The 22,879-nt window shown below is 36.8% G+C and overlaps 1 protein-coding gene across 1 annotated transcript in view; it reads left to right on the forward strand.

The window, feature by feature from the left end:
- Positions 1-22,879, forward strand: part of MARCHF5 (membrane associated ring-CH-type finger 5) — a 56,324-nt gene that overhangs the window by 27,966 nt on the left and 5,479 nt on the right. The window contains exon 3 of the mRNA XM_042909062.1: positions 17,750-17,880. Coding sequence (XP_042764996.1) covers positions 17,750-17,880 — 131 coding nt within the window. The remainder of the gene's footprint in view (positions 1-17,749; positions 17,881-22,879) is intronic.

The following is a 22,879-nucleotide window of genomic DNA, read 5'->3' on the forward strand; positions in this document are numbered from 1 at the left end:
GTTAAGTTTCACATACCTATAAACTTGCCAGTGTCCTTCTGCTATTGACTTCTAATTTTATTCTATTTTGATACAAAACCATACTTTGATTTCTGTCCTTTTAAATACATTAAGGTTTGTTTTATGCCCTAACATGATTTATTCTGGCAAATGTTCCATGTACACTTGAAAAGAATGAGTATTCTGTTATTAGGTATAGTGTTCTGTAAATATCTCGTTTGGTTCATAGTATTTTCAAATATTCTCTATTTCCTTGTTGATCTTTTACCTATCTTTCATTGAAAGTGGGATATTGGGGCTCCTGGGTGGCTCAGTGGGTTGGGCATCTGACTTCAGCTCAGGTCATGATCTCACAGTTCATAAGTTTGAGCCCCGCGTCGGGCTCTGTGCTGACAGTTCAGAGCCTGGAACCTGCTTCTGATTCTGTGTCTCCCTCTCTCTGTGCCCCTCCCCCACTCACACTCTGTCTCTCAATAATGAAGATTAAAAAAAAATTTTTTTTTCTTTTAAAATAAAGTGGGATATTGAAGTCTCCGACTATTGTTGAATTGTCTGTTTCTCCAGTTCTGTCCGTTTTGCTTTATTTATTTTAGGCTTTATTGTTAGATGTATATATGTTCCAAATTGTGCTGTCTTACTGATGGATTGTCCCTTTTACCATTATAAAATTTCCTTTTTTGGGGCGCCTGGGTGGCTCAGTCGGTTGAACAGCCGACTTCGGCCCAGGTCATGATCTCGAGGTCTGTGAGTTCGAGCCCCGCATCGGGCTCTGTGCTGACAGCTCAGAGCCTGGAGCCTGTTTCAGATTCTGTGTCTCCCTCTCTCTGACCCTCCCCTGTTCATGCTTTGTCTCTCTCTGTCTCAAAAATAAACGCTAAAAAAAAAAAAAAAAAAAAATTTTTAAATTTCCTTTTTTGTTTCTAATAATTTTTGTCTTAAAGTTGATTTTAACTGATGTTAGTGTTGCCACCTTTGCTATTTTATGTCTTAATATATTATTGGTATATACTTAGATTACTTTTTTTTTTTCCCCCTAAGGCTCCATGCCCAACATGGGGCTTGAAGTCAGGACCCTGAGATTATGTTCTACCAACTGAGCCAGACAGGCACCCCCTTGGATTCCTCAAGTTAAATTTTTATTAGTTTTGTTCTTCTTTATTGTTACTCTCAAGTAAACATTAATTCAAACTTCTGTATAGAGTTGAAGATAACAGTCACCCTCAAAAAGTAGTTAGCAAATATTAAGTGAAGTGTAAAACTTAGGGAAAGATATTCACTACGGATGATGATGACTCCTGCGAGAAACCTTTCCTAGAGAACCTACCAAATAAAATTTATTTTATAATGTTACTTTATTAACAATAATAATAGTGATATCAATAGCTGTCATTTGCTAACAGGCTCCTACTATTTGCCAGACACTTTTTTTTGTCACTTTGCCTATGCTCTTTTATTTAAACTTCTCAAAAGCTCTGCACAGTTAGGTAAGAACAAATTCAGCAAATTTATTTAATAGAATCCCGTGGGCTTCTAGCAAGTAAGTGAAGGAGCCAAGATTTTAAACTGCTGAATTTCTTGTTACTGTCACTCAGTGAGTCAGCTACCAGGTCACATATGAATAAGAAGTAGTTTCAGGTACTGTAAGAAGGAATAGGGATGGTGTGAATTTGAATTTACTTGAGATACTGCTAATAAATTATTTTTATTATTTTCAGTGATTTGATGCTATTAGAATTGAAGGAGAAACATGACCAGGAAGCAAAATGATGGCTAGATGCTTGCACCAAAAGATCTATTCTCTTTTTTCTTTGTGTCCACATTTACCCTGCTGGACACGGCAAAAGATAGCAAATGTGTGAAAGAAAAGATGCCCCAACGAGAGTATCTCTTAGTATTTTCTTTTGTGTCTTTTAAATGTTTCAGTTTACTTTATATATTTTCCCTCTAGATAATACATTCTCATGGACCAAATTCAAAAGAGTAGGGTGTGCAATGAAAGTCTTTTTACCACGTTCACCAGCCAAAATGCTGGTAAGTTTCTTACTCAGAGGCAACCATTGTTAGAAGTCTCAGTGTTTCTCTTTTTTTCCTTCTTCTCTCTCCCTCACCTCACCCCATCCTTGAAAAGCTATAAATATTAGGATAGAGTTAAAAGAATAAACAAGAGATAGGAAAATACCCAAGGATCAGCAACTGTGTGAAACTATTTCCACTCCTAGGCCTGAAAGTGCAGGGAAGGGAAGCTATTAACAGAACTTGACAAGAGCTTTAGCAGAAGCTGTTTAACGGGATCTATGGTCTTAGAGAAAGAAATACAAACTGCCTAGAGTGAGGGAAGCACTTTTACCACCCTCTGATTTTCTCGCCATTCCACTTACTGTTCAGACACATCAGAAGCTAGAGGGCAAGATTGCCTGGAAGATGCAGTTTGGCGAATTGTGCGCAAAGCAGGGTGGAGAAAGATGAGTAAATATGAAGAGGCAAACACAGTATTGAGCACAATTAGATTATATGTCAAAATATTCTAGACAAATACCCTATATATTATGTTCTGTATTTTTTTTCTTAGCAATATATGGAAGATGCCACTTTATATTAGTGTATAAAGAGCTTTTTCTTTCTTTACAGTTATATAATATTCCGTCGCAGATGTGTGATTATTTATATAAACAGTCTTCCGTTGATGGGCATAAAGGCTGTTTCTAATCTTTTACTACTACAAACAGTGCTGTCATAAACAGCTGTGAAATAATTTTATGCACACATGCAAATATATCTAAAATAAATGACTAGAGTAGAATTGCTGGGTCAAAGAGTACATGCATTTATAACATTAATAGATATCACCAAATTGGCTTTTGTAGAGATTATACCTATTTAATCTTCCCAACAGTGTATTGGCGTGCCCACTTTTCCATTGCCTTTGCCAGCATGCTATCAATATACAGAACTAATTATATCTGCTACCTTAACATTGATCAAAGCTCAGCAGACTGTTCACTCAGGTATTTTTTTCTCTTTTATTATAAAATATTTTGTTGAAAAAGATTATATCATAACTACATATGAGAAATAAAGACTAATAAACCATCACTTGTTCCCCTACTCCTCAGGTTTAGAAATAAAATATCCTTGTGAGTTCAATACTTTATCATTAAGTAATGACTATTTTATCTACAATAATGCTTTTTTTTTGTCTTACACTTGTGTATAATATAGACATGATAATATAGAATAGACATAGCTACACCATCTTTTTTTTAAATCAACTTTTAGGACAGTTTCTGGTTTATAGAAAAATTATAAAAATAGCAGAGTTCCCATACATCCCACATCCAGTTTCCTCTATTATTAACGTCTTATTGTGGTACATTCGTTATAATTAACCAATATTGCTACATTGTTATTAATTTAAAGTCCATATTTTATTCAGATTTCCTTAATTTTACCTAATATATTCATTCTGTTCCAGGATACCACATTACATTTAGTCATGTCTCCGTAGGCTTCTCTTGGTTGTAACAGTTTCTCAGACTTTTCCTTGTTTTTGATGACCTTGACACATTTGAGAAGTAATGGTCAGATGTTTTGTAGAATGTCCCCCAATTCAGATCTGTTTGATGTTTTTCCCATTGTCTGTTGAGGTTATGTGTTATAGGGAACAAGACCACAGAGAAGTGCCATTTTCATCATATCATAGCAAAGACAAATACCATCAACGTTACTTATCACTGGTGATACTGACCTTGGTCATCTGGCTAAGATGGTGTTTGTCAGGTTTTTCCACTGTAAAGTTACTCGTTTCCTCCTATATATCAGCTTTTTTTTTTGATGATGTTGTATTTGCCTGTTTATCTTTCCTTATCCTTTTATTTTCAGTTCTGTGTTTTTACACTTCTTGTGATACTGATAGAGTTGGGTTTTTACTGTCACATTTTGTGTGTTCCATTTGTTCTACTTTTCCCTTCTCCCTTTTCTTGGCCATCTTCCGGACTGAAGTGTTTTTCCCTCTGATACTGTATTTTCCCCTGTAGCAGTTTCTTTTTAAGTTTATTTATTTTGAGAGAGCAAGCAGGGGAGGGGCAGAGAGAGAGGGAAAGAACGAGAATGCCAAGCAGCCTCCTTGCTGACAGCACAGAGCCTGATGCAGCATTTGAACTCACAGACCATGAGATCATGACCTGAGCCAAAATCAAGAGTTTGACCCTTAACTGGGTCCCCGCATACTAAATTTTAGGTTTTATGCTTTTTTCTTTTTTTTTAATTTTTTTAAATGTTTATTCATTTTTTGAGAGAGAGACAGAGTATGAGCAGGGGAGGGACAGAGAGAAGAGGAGACCCAGAATCTGAAGCAGGCTCCAGGCTTTGAGCTGTCAGCACAGAGCCCAACACATGGCTCAAACTCAAACCGCAAGATCGTGACCTGAGCAGAAGTCAGATGCTTAATGGACTGAGCCACCCAGGTGCCCCTCTTTTTTTTAATTTTTTTTTTTAATGTTTCATTTATTTTTGAGAGAGAGTATGAACAGGGGAGGGGCAGAGAGAGAGAGGGAGGGAGACACAGAATCTGAAGCAGGCTCCAGGCTCTGAGCTGTTAGCACAGAGCCCAGTGTGGGGTTAGAACCCACGAACCATGAGCTCATGACCGAGCCAAAGTTGCAAGTTTAATTGACGAAGCCATCCAGGCACCCCTATGCTGTTTTTCCGCCCATTCTTCTAGAACTCTGATTAGAGTTATGTTAGACATTTCTATTTTCTTTTATGGATTTTCGTCTTTTGGTCTCTGTGCTGCAGCATTATAATTTCTTCTTAACTGTTACCCAGTTCTTAAATTCTCTCTTCATAATCTGCAAGGGGTTTTGTTTTCTGTAAGTTCTAGTTTTTTTTTAAATGCACCTGGTGATTGTTTATAGTCTCATGTTTTTTGTTCATTTATAAGTTACTTTGTATTTTATTTTATACTTTTTTATGTTTGGGTTGATAATTCCATTATCTAAAGTCTTTGGTAACCTAAACTGTTGTTTTCTTCTGGTTCTTGTTCATGATGCTTCATTTCTCTTGAGTGTGGGAATTAGGTGCACATTTGTGTTCATATTTGTGGACTGGATATCCTGAAGGTGAAAGAACTCCAGAAAGGATTTGCATTTGGAATTTCTCCCTTAGCACAGACAGATTTCTAACCTGAAATCTGCATGCCAGTTGACTATGGTTACAGATTTTTAGAAGAAACTGTCCTTATCATACTTTTCTTTTTTCAAAAAAAATTTTTAATGTATTTATTTTTGAGAGAGTGAGCAAGCTGGAGAAGGGAAGAGAGAGAGAGACAGAGTCCCAAGCAGGCTCCATACAGTCAGCACAGAGCCTGATGCGGGACTCAAACCCACGAACCAGGAGATCATGACCTGAGCTGAAACCAAGAGTCAGACGCTCAACTGACCGAGCCACCTGGGCGCCCCTACTTTTCTTCTTGAAGATAAGATAGTTTTCTTTGTTGGCTCACTTTGTTGTCATGTGGATTTTTCTGGCTTACCCTTTCACTCATGGTTCATATAACCCTTAGAGTCAGCTCTCCAGCTTTGTATGGACCTAAGGCCTAGTGTGACTTGTAAACCCCAGTATTTTAGCTTTTCCCTTGTAATTTTTTCATTAAATAAAAAAAATAATTTATCATCATAGAATTTCCCATTTTATGGATTTTATTATTATGGCCCAAGAGTACTTGGGTAATATGTTGCTGTATCCCTTACATTTCTTATAATGGTGGTTAGATCTCATCGGTGAAGTTAAATACGATTTTTTTTTTTTTTTGCAAGAATATTTCATAGTCCTGTGTACTTCTTACTACATCACAACCTGAGGCATATAATGTGTAGTTGTCTTTCAAAGAGGACATATTACAACTGACATGTCAGGAATACAAAGAATCCTGACAGACTTCTATGAACAATTGTAGCCAACAAATTGGATAACCTAGAAGTAAAGGTTAAATTCCTAGAAACATACCATCTAACAAGACCAAATCATGAAGAAATAGAAAATGTGAACAGGTCAACAGCAAGGAGATTATAAACCCCCCAACAGAAAAACCCAGGGCCAAATTGTTTCACTGGTGAATTCTACCAAACATGTAAGGAAGAATCAATGCCAGTCCTTCTTGAACTGTTCCAAAAATTGAAAAGGAGAGAAATTCCCAAATTCATTTTATGAGCCCTGATATCAAAGCCATATAAGGCTTACAAGAAAGGAAAACCACAAGCCAGTACTCTGCTGAATATAGATGCAGAAATTCTCAACAAAATGCTAGCAAACCAAATTCAACAGCACATTAAAAGGATCAAACACCATGGCCCAATGGGATTTATCCTTGAGATAGTTCAGCATCTGTAAATCAGTGCGAATCACCACATTAATAGAATGAAAGATAAAAATCATGATTATAATTATCTCAGTAGAGATCCCTGCCAAAATCCCAGTTGCCTTTTTTGCAGAAGTAGAAAAAATAATCTTAGAATTTGTATGGAACCACAAAAGACCCCAAATGCCCAAAGCAATCCTGAGTAGAACAAAGAAGGAAGCGCCACATTTCCTGATTTCAAACTTTATTATGAAGCTGTGGTAATCAAAACAATATGGTACTGTCATAGAGAGAGACACATAGGCCTCTTGGAACAGAATTGAGACCCCAGAAATAAACGATGTTCAACTAATATTTGACAGAGGAGCCAAGAATACTCAATGGGGAAAGAATAGTCTCTTTAATAAATGGTGTTGGGAAAACTTGATATTCACATGCAAAAGAATGAAATTAGACCCCATCTTACTAATACCACCATAAAAATTAATTTAAAATGTATTTAAGTAAAGGCTTTAGTGTGAAACTATAAAACTTCTAGAAGAAAACATAGGGGGAAGCTTCCTTGACATTGGTCTTGGTAATGATTTTTGGATATGATCCCAAAAGTGCAAGTAACAAAAGCAAAAATAAACAAGTGGGATTGTATCAAACTGAAAAGATTCTGCACTCCAAAAGAAACAATCAGCAAAATGAAAAGGCAAGTGCCTATGGAATAGGAGAAAATATTTGCAAATCATCTATCTGATATGGGGTTAATATCCAAAGTATATAAGGAACCCATACAATTCAATAGCAAAATAACAATCTGATTTTAAAATGCACAAAAGGCCTGAACAGACTTTTCCAAAGATGACATACAACCAATGCATGAAAAGGTGTTCAGCATCTCTGATCATCAGGGAAATGTAAATCAGAACCACAATGAGATGTTAGCTCACACCTGTTAAAATGACTATTATCAAAAAAAAAAGAGGGGCGCCTGGGTGGCTCAGTCGGTTAAGCGTCCGACTTCAGCTCAGGTCACGATCTCATGGTCCGTGAGTTCAAGCCCCGCGTCGGGCTCTGGGCTGATGATGGCCCAGAGCCTGGAGCCTGCTTCCGATTCTGTGTCTCCCTCTCTCTCTGACCCTCCCCTGTTCATGCTCTGCCTCTCTCTGTCTCAAAAATAAATAAACGTTAAAAAAAAAAAAATTAAAAAAAAAAAAAAAATAAAGTATGGATAGCTTTAAAAAAAAAAAAAAAAAAAAAAAAAAAAAAAAAAAAAAGAGAACTCCTATGCATTGCACTGTTGATGGGAATGTAAATTGGTGTGGACACTCTGGAAAACAATGTGGAGTCCTCAAAAAATAAAAAATGGAACTACCATTGATCCAACAACCCTACTTCTAAGCAGATATCTGAAGGAAATGAAATCAGGGTCTCAAAGAGATACCTACACCCCCATGTTCACCACAACTTTGTTCATAGTAGCCAAGACTTGGAAACAACCTAAGTGTCTATCACGAGATGAAAGAATTTTTTAAAAGTCAGATATATACACACACATACATACAGTGAAATATTCAGCTGTTTAAAAAAGGAGATCCTGCCTTTTGCAGCAGCATGGATAAATCTTTAAGGCATTATGCTAAATGAAATAAGTTACAAAGACAAGTACTGTATGTTGTCACTTACCTGTAGAATCTAAAACAGCCAAATTCATAGAAATAGTAGAATGGTGATTGCCTAAGGGTAAGGGATATTTGGAGATGTTGGCCAAAAGGTACAAAATTTCATCTCGTAGATGAGTAGGTTCCAGGGATCTAATACACAGTACGGTGACTATGATTAACTACAGTTAGGAGAGTGGATCTTAATGTTTCCAACACAAAAATGGTAATTAAGAGGACTGAGTGGCGCCCGGTGGCTCAGTCGGTTGAGCATCTGACTTCGGCTCAGGTCATGATCTCGCGGTTGGTGGGTTCAAGCCCCCCATTGGGCTCTGTACTGACAACTTAGAGCCTGGAGCCTGCTTCGGATTCTTTGTCTCCCTCACTCTCTGCCCCTCCCCCTCACTCTGTCTCTCTTTCTCTCAAAAATAAATGAAAAAAAAAAAAGGATTGAGGTATTAACCTTATTTTGGTAATATATATGTATATCAGGGGCACCTGGGTGGCTCAGTCGGTTAAGTGTCTGACTTCGGCTCAGGCCATGATCTCACAGTCCATGGGGTTGAGCCTCGCATTGGGCACCATGCTGACAGCTCAGAACCTGGAGTCTGCTTTGGATTCTGTGTCTCTCTTTCTGCCCCTCCCCACTCACACTGTGTCTCTGACTATCTCTCAAAAAATAAACATTAAAATTTTTTTAAATATATATGTATATCAAATCATCACATTGTATGCCTTGAGTTTGTTGTATGCCAAAAATATCTCAATAAATCTGAAAAAAAACGTGTAGTCCTTTTTATGGTAAAACTATAATCGGTGCATACAGGTATTATCAACCTGATGCATCTGATTAGGTTCCCTATCAGCTTCTACCTACTGGTTTTAGCAAAGATTGGTAATTTTTTCATTCATTGCCTCTAGGTCTATTATTTTTTTAGGTGATACAGAAGAATGATACTGCAATTCTTTATTTCTTCATTTATTAGTTTGGAATATTTATGGAAAGATGAACTGAGAAACGAATGCTGAGTCAAAGGGTGAATTGGATGTGTACTTTTGCTAGATATTGCCAAATTCCTCTCTGTAGGTATTAATACCACTTATATATTCACCCGTAGTGTACTGTTTGCTCACTGCTTTGCCAATAGAATGTGTTGACAAACTAAAATTTTAGCCAATCTGTTAGGTAAGGAAAGATAATCTCATAGTTTTAATTTATATGTCTTTATAAGATGGCTGAACCATTGTAAAGCAAGTAAGAATGCTATAGATTGCAAAAGGGTGCTATAAAATAAGCATTAGTGTTTTTAAATTTTTTCAAGGCTTCAATTTTATGGTAATTTCAATTTCTAATATTTCCTAAGCTATCAGTTACTCTCTAATAGGGACATCGTTTTCCTATAACCACATGTGGCCCTGTATTATTCACATGAATTCAACCTGTTACTTTTCCAAATGCTCTCATAAAATATATTGTTGGCTTATTTCACTACTTGAAAACCAGTCTATAGACTTAAGAATTCAGGTACTTCATATTAATAAGTTTCTTAGTAATGTTTACACTTAGCCATTAGAGAAGTGTTTATTTTTACTTTGCTTTTGTATCCAAGTTACTTTGCTTTTGTATCAAAATGAATTTAAAAACAAAAATTCCATTCCATAGTGATTCAGTCTTTGAATACTTCCTGTTCTCAAAGTTTGTAGTTATACTTTGTACTCATTAGGTCTTCTTTGGCTCTCATTTATAGACCCTCTTATGAGGCAAATGACTAGGATACCTTCAAAATAGGATTTCTTTGCATTTGCTGGATGCAAATCACTTCCCGTCTTGTTACCGAAGATTTAAAACTAGATGAGTTTTAAGAAGCATCTTTTTTCTTCTTTTTTTTTTTTTTTTTTTTTAAGAAGCATCTTGAACAGAGTGAGACTTTCTGGGTGCACACTGCATATAAATACAGATAGCTGAATTATAGGTCCAAAACATAATTACAGAATCTTTTTTTTTTTTTTAAGTAATTACTCAGTGTGCCCAGGTGGCTCGGTCGGTTAACCGTCCAACTTCAGCTCAGGTCATGATCTCACAACTCATGGGTTCGAGTCCCGCATTGGGTTCTGTGCTGACAGCTCAGATCATGGAGCCTGCTTTGGATTCTGGGTCTCCCTCTCTCTGCCCCTCCCCCACTTATGTTCTCTCTGTTCCTCAAAAAATGAATAAAAGTTTAAAAAATGTTTTTTAAGTAATTACTGGGGCACACGGGTGGCTCAGTTAAGTGTCCAACTCTGGCTCAGGTCACTATCTCATGGTTTTTGAGTTCAAGCCTGCCATCAGGCTCTGCGCTGGCAGTGCAAAGCCTGCTTGGTATTCTCTCTCTCCCCTCTCTCTTTCAAAATATATAAGTAAATAAAGTTAATTTAAAAAAATTAAAAATATATGAGTCCCAGTGTTGGTTGAACCATGGATGAGTTCATTAAAAAAAAAAAAAAATACTCATTATAGATCTAAATTCTGTAAGCCTTATATCCTCCATCTCTGTCTTCATTCCCAGATTTCCTGGCTCTGTGAATTGTCCTCCCCCAACCTTGTCCCAGACCTTGAAGCACATCTATCCTTTATTTCTTACTTGAGAATTTCCTGAAGGAGTCTTATTTTTATACTAGAACCTTATGCCATAAATTTTTCCTCATACATCTGTCTTGGATTATACCTCCTATCTCTAAGTTCTCATATCTAACTTAGTTTGCCATTTTTGAAAGAACTAATAGCTGACGTTGGTTGTTACTACGTAATACTAAGCACTATATTAAGACTTCAAATGCATTATCTTGATTTTCACATAAATTCTGAGGTAGTTAATAGCCTTACTGAACAGATACAGAAATTGAGGTCCAGGGATACCAATTTGTACAAATTCACACAATAGACCCTACCAAATTCTTATGACCACATTGTTATGTTGGCTCTAAGAAGCCTAATATGAGCTTCTCATATAAAGGGAAGAAGAAAATGAAATAGTAATATCAGGTTGACTTTCCTCAGGGTTATAGTTACCTGAATCTTATGATAACCTTTTGTTATTCTCTAAAAAGTAGTTTTCTCATTAGTAATTTTTGGCATAGTATATGCATAATCAATATTGCCATCTGTTTTTATGTATTAACTAATGATAATTGATGGTGGTGCTTCTTTTATCACACCTTAAAGAACTTTTTCAACATTTTATTTTGAAATTCAAAGAATTTAATACCTTAGTCATTGTTCTCTCAAAAAAAAAAAAAACACATTGCATTTTCTCTGATGTTTCTTGATCTTCTCCTAATTCAGCTGTCTCTTTATATTAAGTTTCTCTGGATTGTTACTTTCTCTGGATTGTTACTTTTTCTTTGCATTTGGTTTGGATACAAAATCTTGGCGGATTCTATTCTAGTTTATTGACTTTAAATAATCTATTATAAGATTAATTTTCCTGAAATTTCATTTTCATTTAGCATGTCTGTCATCAGGAACTTCCTTCCTATAAGGGTGTCAGCATCTTTGAACCCTAGTCAGGGTTTCTGTCAATTAACCCTGATATTACTGGTATACTAGCTTTTTAAAACTATATAAACCTGTTGAAGAAAGTCTTTTGCCCCAGTTAGAAGGTCTTTTAGAGTGCCCCTTTTCAGATCATAGACTTGTAAGATTCACTTCTGTTAATTAGTAAAATACACATGTATATATCAATTGAAAAACTCTGAATCCTCATCCCCCTATAATGTTTACTTGAAATTTCATTCACGTATCTGTAAAGTCTGTGCATACTAATGTACATATACTAAATTTTCCTTAAAGTTCTTCAGTTGTTTAATGTGTATTTATTGGTTGTCCTTAACTAGATTGGAGGCTCCTTGGAGGCAGAAGCTGGTGTATAAATTTCATTTACATTTATTTTAACGCAAAGTAGAATGCTATGTGTACAGTAGGTGCTTAATAGGTACTTAGTAGTTGACTTTATAGCCCACGAATGAATTCTATGGGCTATTCTCTTATGAGGATAAATTTAAGCTTTCTTTTGGCATAGACTATGTAATTAAGAATTACTATGATCTTTAGTTACTATTCATGGTATTATGCTACATATATATATATATACACACACACACACACACACGGTATTATGCTATATGTATATATGTACACACACACACACACACACACACACACACAGAGGAATGGTACTCATCTGCTTTGACTCTGGATCTTTTATTCCTCAGCATTGTTTTGTTTTGTTTTGTTTTGAGGATTTGGAGCCAATTATTACTAGTTTGGTTGTCTAAAAAATTGCCCAACAACATATTCTTACCTGTTTACAATTTAATGTCTAACTTCTTGTTACTAAGCAAAATAATTGATAGCCTGAGTTTGTAGGATATTTATTCCTGCATAAAATTGGTAAAACCTCACCCTACCAGCAGAGCAATCAAAGATGACATTTACATAAGCTTTCTGAGGCTCTTGAACCTGGCCTCTGAAGTCTAATGTTTAAAACAGTGATGAATGCTGGAGAAAGAGTTAAACTTCTTTACTGTCCCATCAGGAGTTCCATATACTTTTAACTTCTGAGATGGTTGTTGTGGTATTACTTCATGTCTTCAATAAAATCCACATTTGTTGACTTGAGACCATATACTTTTTTTTTTAAGATTTTATTTTTAAGTAATCTTTACACCCAGCGTGGGACTTGAACCCACAACCTCAAGATCAAGAGTTGCACGCTCCACTCACTGAGCCAGCCAGGCACCCCTATTAAAGGACCTTTTTTAACAATGGATTGAGTCAAATACTTGCCACAGAGTGCTGCAGCTAGGTCCTATGCCATTATATTTTAATATCCTATGCAACAGGCCAAAGTGCCCTAATGTACTGCCAAGTACCATGTGCTGAGATAGCTGTGGCCTACAGAGTCCCTGAGAGTGATACCAATCATCATCAAAAGCATTTTTTTTAAGCACCTATCTGTACATGGTTCTATCCTAGGCACTGTACAAAACGAGTTAAACAGACTTGGCCCCTGCCCCCTGGGAGTTTTCAATCTATGATGATGCTGACATGGACAGACATAAGGATATTGAGACAACTGAACAAACATTGAACAAGAACATAAAGTACTAACATTATGTACAAGCAAAGGGGTAAGTGCATTTTATGGGATAGTATTAAAGGAAGCCTCATGGGACATGAACAGGGTGGGGTAGAGCAATTAGTCAACCTCTGTCAGGTTAGATTAGTTTTCATTGGGAAGTTGGGTTTCATATAGACTTAAAGTAGGGACAGGACATTCCAGAAATAGAACACAACAAAAAGAAGACTTGGAGCAAGGAGAGTTTAGGACTATATTGTTGGACTCTTGGTGGCCTCCAAAATCTGCAGTTCTGGATGGTTCTGAAGCTGAAGGTGAGGTTGTTTAGGCTTAGCAAGTTGGCATTTAATTTGGGTCTAGATCAAAACTAGTTCAATGCAGAGCAAAACAACAAAAACAACAACAAAAACCTGGAAACTTGAATAGCTTTTGCAAACAGTCTGTCTTATTAAATCTCTTTTATGAACTATTGGCCACTTAACAGAAACTTTGGAGTTCAGTAAAGCTATTATCTTCTCAGGAATTTATACAAGGTTATCTTGTGAAACATCTATTTTTTCTCATTAAATTGTGTTCTGTGTTAGAAACTTTATAGCATTCTGGCAACATGTAGAAATTATTTCTCAAGAATTGGTCAGAGGTTGTTTTTTTTTTTTTTTAAGGATACTTTTCTGTCCCAGAGAAAGGCCATGGGAATTCTGGGTATTACAGTGAGCAGTGCCCATAGATGTTGAGCCCTAAATATTTTCTGCCTTTCAGTCATTAATTTCTTATCTTCCAAGATGTACCTTTAACACCATGCATACATGAATTTGAATTTAAATCACTGGTGCAAGAAATCTCCTTTTGCAGTGTCTTCCAGATAAAACTGATTACTTATTTTTCAGTAGACATGGACTTAAGAGTTTCTCCATTAGGTCTCAGCTTGCTGTTTGATGTCATTCATATCTGAAATGTGAAAATTTGAATTTATCCAGAATACTAGGGTGTAGTTATTTTCTTTACAAAAGCTTCTTTATTTTACAAAAGAATTCGCAATAGATTCTCTCTTAATTGCGAGCTTCCCTAGTGCCCTTTAAATTATTGGGTTTTCAAAACTTACATTTATACAGAGCTTCTTCAATTGCCATCCATTGTGTAAATACAGTACATTGAAAAGTAAGTGGTGAAAAAAAAAAAAAAGAAAAGTAAGTGGTGAAGCCCACTGAGACATTAAAAATTCAAAATGCCTTTTAAAATATTGAAGTCTTTTTATGCCCTTAGGTATTTAACTTATGTGATGTGCATTTACTCTTCTTCCTCTTCATTAGACTTGAGGTTGTAAATGGCTAGTCTTGCCTTTCCTCACTTCCCACTACTCTCTGTGCTATAATCTGACAGTAAGAAGAATCTAGTAACTTCTCTTTCTATCCCAAGTTATGAGATAGTAGCATATGGTAAGCTTCCTAGTAAGAAGAGTGACTCAGGGACTGTCATCCAGAGAAATTCAGTAATTGTTCTTACTCATTAAATAGCTTGCCTAGATAATCTTTAAGAAATACCTCCCCTGCATGGCAATTTACTGTTCTGTTGGTATGTTTACTATTAGGCATTTATCTTTATTAAACTATTCTTGGACTAGTCTATCTGGAAGAGCATGGAGAGTTTTAGGAAAAATAAAGACAAAAGATTAGACAAGATTATTTCAGAAAAACTGGAAATAAGGACTATGAAACACAGCCAGTGTCTTCATGTAATCTGGCACATCTTTTGTATATGACCCAAGGAATGAGTAGAAAATTTCCAGAAGTAAGTGGATTTTTTGTTTGTTTTTGCTTGTACAAAAAGAATTCACACCCGTGGATTCAGGAAGAAAATTGAACCTTCTGAAATCTTTAAAGGAAGACAATTCAAACATCTCTAAATTGTCCATGCTCATGATAGATAAAAGTGATAGTGATTGACTACCATGTTAGGAATTATATTGCTTCATCCTATCTACTAATGGATGTACCCTGTTGAAAAGAGGGAAGAAGGAGTTACATTGGAAGCATGCAAAATACCTTCTTTCCTTACCAATTTTGATTCTGACTCGGTAGAAAATAGCCCTATAGTTAACTTGGGCTTGGTACAGAAAGATTTTCATGACATAGTTTTACATAAGTACCTTAGCAGAGAATTCAAATATTTAGAATCATAGGAATTGGGATTCATCAATGAGCAAAACAAAAGTGTTATTTTTCCCTTTGGAGCATATATTCTAGTTCAAAAGTCAGCAGACTTTTTCTGTTATAAACCAGACAGTAAATATTTTAGGCTTTTGCATGTGGCATGTTCCATATAAAACCTTATTTACAAAAGCAGCCAGCTGTGTTTGGCCTAGCCCATAGTTTCCCAGCCCGTATTCTCACAGGTGGAAATAGAATGAGTAAATTAGAGTATGTTAGGTGGTAAGCGCTTTGGAAAAAAGAAAAATAATGCAGAGTAAATAGTATCATGAGGTAGAAATTGGCAGGGTGGGTTTCACTGAGGTCAAGAAGAGGAGGAGGAACCAAGAAAGAAGACTGAAAAGTTAATGACTGGTGATGGAAAGAACACCAAAAGATGATGATGTCCTAGAAGTACAACGAAGAACCATATATGAGGAAGAAGAAGGGAATATCCATGTCAGATACTTCTGTTAGGCCAAATAGTCCTCCCTTTTGCATTCAGCTGTTCATAGGTTGTTAGTGACCATTATGAGCAATTTTGGTGGAGTGGATTCAAGAGGAGAATTGAAGGAGACTGAAAACAGATGAGTCTTTTGAGGAATTTTGTAAAGGGAGCAAAGATCAAGCAGTGGGGGAAGAAAGATCAAGACAAGAATTTGGTTTTTTTTAAGATAGAAGAAACAACAATATGTCTGATTGGAAACATTCCAACAAAGTAGAGAGGAAATGATGTAGGGAAACAGTTGCTGGAGCTGTGGCTTTGAGTTGGCAAGAGATGGGATCTGGTATGTCAGTGGAGGGATTGACATCAGATAGGTGTGATGTTGGTGGTGGCTGCATGTGCTGTGGAGAGTCTGGACTTGTTCTTTTGTGGCTTCAATTTTTGATTAAAGGATTATCAGTAGAGAATATGAAAGTTGAAGTGTGGAGGTTTTATATATACTTTATGGTCTTTTAGTACCAGCATTTGACAGATCTTTGGTGACTCACTAAAATGACTTCTATTGTGCCTTCTGAGGGAGTTTTAAACTTAACCTAGCAAATTTGTATATTTTAAGGATAAAACTATACATTATAAGATTGAATAATGATGCATGTAATGCCTGGGGCACAGCAGCTGGTATCATGTAGACTTAAGAAGTGCTAACTATTGTTAGAGGAGATAGTAAATACACTAAATTGAAATCATAGGTCCTTTAATGTGGCTCCCAACGTTCTTTCTACTTCACAATGGGGTCTCTCTTACAGTGACTAGTAATGTTACTGGCTCTAGCGATCAGGGGAAGTATTGATCAAGGCTCTATAGATCGATGCTTGTTCATACGTGTTTAATTTATCTCATATTGCTATGTTAATGTCTTTCTACAATAAAAATAATTTTTTACATTCTACAGCGTCCTCATAGATTGTAAGCCCTCAGAAGGTAGGTAATAATTCTTATACATTTCTAAGAAAATGTCTCAAGTGATAGTTTGTATGTGGAGGGTATTCAACAAATATGATTACTAAATCAAGGTTTTGTATTTCTTTGATTAAACTTAGATACTCAGTTCTTTAGGCCTTGTTCTAATTCAGTCCTGAGACCCTTTCACTATTCTGAAAAATTCTGGAGCTAAATTGTATTGGGCTTAAAAGCAGTCTAGAATACCTCCAAATATACCTATTCTAAATAACTTACAGAGAAAGGTAGTAGCCAAATTTCACAGTAAGCATTTAATAATAGAAGTATAATTGGCACATACAGCTGTTGGAATGTCCTAAAAACTGGCATGGTGATCATTAAAGAAGTTTGTTAGATGGGCGTTACATGTAAGTGATGAATTACTAAATTCTCCTGAAACTAATAGTACACTATATGTTAACTAAATAGAATTTAAATAAAAACTTGGGGGGGGAAATGTTTGTAGAGAATAATACTCAACTAAATGTTGCATATTGAAACATCAACGTAAGATAGATTGACTTCTTATAACTACAAGAAAATAGCATTGGTTACCTTCACATACTGCACCAAGGAAGTAATGAGTGAAGTCAAAGAAGTGATATTTTTACCAAGTACTAGAGAATATAATTATGGGCAGGAACTGTTCTGAAATGGCCATTTCATTCTGCAGTAGCCAGTGTGAATAAAATAAGTAAGAGAACTATTTTTTTCATAAGAAGCAGCTGCGTTTGAGGCTTTATTTGATTTACTGATAAAGATAAAAATTTGAAGAAGCTATTTCCTAGAATTTAGGAAGCAGAACTTAGCTATTCATCAAGACAACTGAGAAATTCTAAGTTTATTCAAATCTAGGTTCCCATCACATTTATAACAGTTACCTCTAAAGCATCAGAACATCCAACTTCATAACAACATTTTAGATCATTGGGAAATATTGAACAAGTCATTTTTTAAATATCTGTCTTGTGTTGAAATATTACTTTCTTTTATTATAGGTCCAGTTGTTTACGTCTTGGATCTTGCAGATAGACTGATCTCAAAAGCGTGTCCATTTGCTGCAGCGGGAATAATGGTTGGCTCTATCTATTGGACAGCTGTGACTTATGGAGCAGTGACAGTGATGCAGGTTCAGTATTTTACTCTATTCAGTGATAATACTTCTAATGTGAAGATCTATTAGATTTCTGTTAGGAGTTTTAAAAATTATTTTGGACAAGTAATATTCTCAAGGCTTAAAAATAAGAAAATCTATAAAAAAAAACTATATAGTGAAAAGTCATCTTCTTACTCCTGTCCATTTGCCCAGGTTCCCCCTCACTTCCCCAGGTAGCCATTTATATTAGTTATGTAATATATTCTAGACTTTCTTTGTGCATGTGCAAGAAAAAATAAATTTGTTCTCCCACACACATACATTTTTTTTTTCCCCTAAAAGGAAGCATATTAGAACTACACCCGCCTTTTTATAAGTATGGAGAGATCTGCATACCATTCTACATATGGAATTAGAACAATTTACTAACCAGTCTGTTGTTGATTAGAAATTAGTTACTTCCCGTTTTTTGCTACAATCAATAACTGTTGGTGAAGATTATTAGACTTAAATTTCAAGATTTAGTCCCAGGCCCTTGATTCCTCGCTTTATACTTTTTCCCTAATGATTTCCAGCTATCAGCTGTGTGCCTTTTATGGTTAGATCTACATCTTTTGCCCTATTCTATCCTCAAAAGCAGTCCTGCCGTTGCAGCTTGACCCTTCTCCTTATGTGACCACTTGTGATTTCACACTCAGGATTTCTGAAATCAAACTAGTCTTTTCCTCAATTTGAAACCTAAATTTATTTATATTTTATATTATAATTTCTCTATACCTCTGATTGCTACTATCATTTTCCCATCTACTCGGTTTATATCCTACATTCTTAGGATTACCTTTAACTTTCTGCTTCGTAGCCCTATCTCCAGTCCACTGACCAAATCCAAGCAGTTTCCATTTTGATATCTTATATCCGTAGCTTCCTTTCCACAGTCTTTATAACACCTGACTTTGTTGTCACTCCCCTATCATACCATATGGCTAAAGGAGCCTTTTGATTGGTTTCTCTAATTTCATTCTCTTCTGTCAGTCCATCCTTCCAAATTAATCTTCCTAAAATAATCCCTTCAACATCTACTCCAAGCTGTCTCCTCTGTCTTAAGTAGGACTTTTCCTATGCAGCAGTTAGATTGGGTAAGTGTTTCATAAGTAACTCAGTAATAGTTTACAGACTATGTAATATTCTAGAAATTGCACATAACTTGCCTATGCCAGGTCCATAGTAAGTAGCCTTTCTGGTTGTTTAGTCATGGTGAAACAGAGTATTGCAAGGTTTCTTCATGAAGCGTTGAGGATACCCCCAAAATCTGGATGTAGTCACTAGAATGAATTACATATAGTAAACCATCATTTGTCATGAGTGTAATGGATAAAGATTAAGAACCACTGGGGCGCCTGGGTGGCTCGGTCGGTTGAGCGTCCGACTTCGGCTCAGGTCATGATCTCACAGTCCGTGAGTTCGAGCCCCGCGTCGGGCTCTGTGCTGACTGTTCGGAGCCTGGAGCCTGTCTCAGATTCTGTGTCTCCCTCTCTCTCTGCCCCTCCCCTGTTCATGCTCTGTCTCAAAAATAAATAAATGTTTTAAAAAATTAAAAAAAAAAAAAAAAGATTAAGAACCACTGACTTAAAAAAGATTCTATTTAGGGGCGCCTGGGTGGCTCAGTCGGTTAAGCGTCCGACTTCGGCTCAGGTCACGATCTCACGGTCCGTGGGTTCGAGCCCCGCGTCGGGCTCTGGGCTGATGATGGCCCAGAGCCTGGAGCCTGCTTCCGATTCTGTGTCTCCCTCTCTCTCTGACCCTCCCCCGTTCATGCTCTGTCTCTCTCGGTCTCAAAAATAAATAAACGTTAAAAAAAAAAAAAAAGATTCTATTTCCTTGACCTGATTTGTTATGCCAAATCCTTCATAGTCTTACTTCATTCTACTTTGAGGCCTATTGGGCTGTCCCCTGCATCCTATCCTTTTGCTCCTGTTTAGTTTTTTACCTCTGTCCTTTGACTTTTGCCACCCTCCCTGCTTCATACCTGTCTCTCCATTCCCTTCTCTACTTCTCCAAATCTGAACTCCTTTCAGGCTTAGTTCAGCTGCTTTTCCCTCCTGAAACTAACCAGACAACTCCTGCCACTGTCATTCTTTAAATGGCAGCAAATCTTGTGCTGACCAAGTGATATTGATATAGATTACTGAAGTTATTTAATTTTTCCTATATTCAGCCCTTTGCTTTTCCTATTAGAAGGTAATTTCCTTGAGGGGTACTGGGTGGCTCAGTTGGTTAAGCGTCCGACTCTTGATTTTGGCTCAGGTCTTGATCTCACAGTTTGTGGGATCAAGCCCCACGTGGGGCTCTGCACTGGATTCTCTCTCTCCGCTCTCCTTCCCTCCCCTGCTTGCACCCACTCACACTCTCTCTTGCTCTCTCTCTCTCAAATATTTTTTAAAAAGTAATTTCCTTGAAAGTAGAGACTGTCTTACACTTAGGTATTCCTGTTATAGCATATACACAGAGACTAATACTTAAAGGGCTTTCATAAATATCGTGGGTTTTTTTTTATATGACTAGTTCTGTCAGGTAGTAGCAGGTTTATTTGATTATATTCTCTGCAATAATTAAATAAAATAAATTAAAACTCCAGTTTTGATTAATGAGTACATCATTAGTTCAGGGAGGTTTAGGTGATTCACTAGTACTGACGAAGACACAAAAACTTAGAGCAAATATATACATTATTGAATGTACAATACGGATGTATATGTATATTTTTTTGCAGATGAGGAAACTAAGGCCCCATGAGATTGAGTGATTTCTCTTAATACCTAATTGACTACAAGAAATAGGATGGCTCTTTTTGAGGAAAGATTTTAGGCTCACTCAATCTTTTTTTTTTTAATTTGAGAGAGAGGGAGAGGATCCAAAGCAGGCTCCACACTGCCAGCTTGGAGCCCGATGTGGGGCTTAAAGCCACTAACTGTACAAGAGTCAGACGCTTAACCAACTGAGCTACCCAGAGACTCCAAGCGTCGCTCAATCTTAAAAGAAATTTGTTAATGATTCCCAGGCCCAAGGAATATAGTTCTAAGACAAGGTGTACGTAAGTGAACAACTGGAGAACAGTTATAACATTATGTAAACAAATATGAAGAGTACAGAAGACTACATAAACAGTATTTTAATTCAGTACAATGAAAGATCGTTTGAAGTTTCATAGAAAGTAAGTCTGGAGCTGACTTTTGAAGGCAATAATTTGGATCTGTAGAGGAGATACAAGCAAGGAGACAAAAATGAACGTGTTGGTTAATGGTGATGGTAAAGAAAAAGACTAAAATTATGATGATACATATATTTTGTGTTACCACTTAGAAATAATCTTCATATACACTGTGGCACTTGGAAAGATTTTTTTTTAAACCCTGAATGAGAGAGATTACAGACGGTAGATAGGTAGTATCATATGATTTAATTGTATTGGGAAGACTTTTACCTTTCTGAGCATATTTGTTAGGGAATGTGCCCCACTTATACCATCAGCAGTATTTAGGGTTTTCTTTTTAACCCTTGACGGTTTTCTTTTCCTTTTGTTCTCCGACTACTCTAAAGTACAAGTATATTAGGTTAAGGAATCAGACCACTATTCTTTTCCCATTTATTTCTCCACGAGCCAGTCTTAAGTTCAATCCCAATTAGTTGTGAGGAACTTGAGACCTTCTATTTATCTTTTTATTGAAAAGACAATGTGAGGGGCGCCTGGGTGGCTCAGTCGGTTAAGCGGCTGACTTCGGCTCAGGTCATGATCTCGCGGTCCGTGAGTTCAAGCCCCGCATCAGGCTCTGTGCTGACAGCTCAGAGCCTGGAGCCTGTTTCAGATTCTGTGTCTCCCTCTCTCTGACCCTCCCCCGTTCATGCTTTGTCTCTCTCTGTCTCAAAAATAAATAAACGTTAAAAAAAAAAAAAAAGAAGAAGAAGAAAGAAAAGACAATGTGATAGGTAACTTTTTTCCCCCAGCACTGGGCTAAACACCTTCCAGCACTGATGTTTTTAAACCTTGCATCAATCGTGTGATCTAGATACTATTAATTATTCCTAGCTTACAGATTTGGCAAGTTTACGTGTCCAATACCACACAGTAAGGAAGAAGCATTAGGACCCCTGTCCCTAATCTAGGGCTTCTTAAGTGAAACTTTGTTCCACAGGCAGTGGGAACATTTTACTCTGGAACAACCACCTTCATGTCCATTTTCGTTCCATTTTTCCCTCTGGTGTAAAAATAACCCCCATAAGCATTGTCAGTTCTTAACTCATATACTACACTTAACTATCCTTAAGTCTGACTAAGAAAACCTCTTAATTCATCACTGTTCATTCTCCCATTTAAAAGTAGGGCCATAGGAGCACTTGGGTGTTTCAGTCAGTTAAGCGTCCGACTCTTGGTTTCTACTTGGGTCATGATCTCATAATTTGTGGGATCGAGCCCCACATTGGGCTCTGCACTGACAGTGCGGGAGCCTGCTTAGAATTTTCTCTCTCCCTTCTCTCTCTGCCCCTTCCCCCATGCTTGTTGTCTCTCTCTCTCTCAAAATAAGTGAATGAACTTAGGAAAAAAGGTAGATTTTAAAATAATAATAATTTAAAAAATGAAAGTAGGGTCCTAAAAGGAAGTGATTTAAAAGATCAGATTAGGGGGTGCCTGGGTGGCTCAGTCGGTTGAGCATCCGACTCTTGATTTTGGCTCAGGTCATGATCCCATGGAATTGAGCCCCTTGTTAGGCTCTGCACTGAGTATGGAACCTGCTTAAGAGTCTCTCTCTCAGACACCTGAGTGGCTCAGTCAGTTAAGCAGCTGACTCTTGGTTTCAGCTCAGGTCATGAACTTATGGTTTGTGAGTTTGAGCTGTGCAGAGCCTGCTTGGGATTCTGTCTCCCTTTCTTTCTGCCCCCCTCTCTCTCTCTGCCCTTCCCATGTCTCTTTCTCTCTGTAAGTAAGTAAGTAAGTAAGTAAGTAAGTAAGTAAATAAATAAATAAATAAATAAATAA

The sequence above is a fragment of the Panthera leo genome, chromosome D2 (assembly GCF_018350215.1).
Source record: "Panthera leo isolate Ple1 chromosome D2, P.leo_Ple1_pat1.1, whole genome shotgun sequence".
In the NCBI taxonomy this organism is placed as follows: Eukaryota; Metazoa; Chordata; class Mammalia; order Carnivora; family Felidae; genus Panthera; species Panthera leo.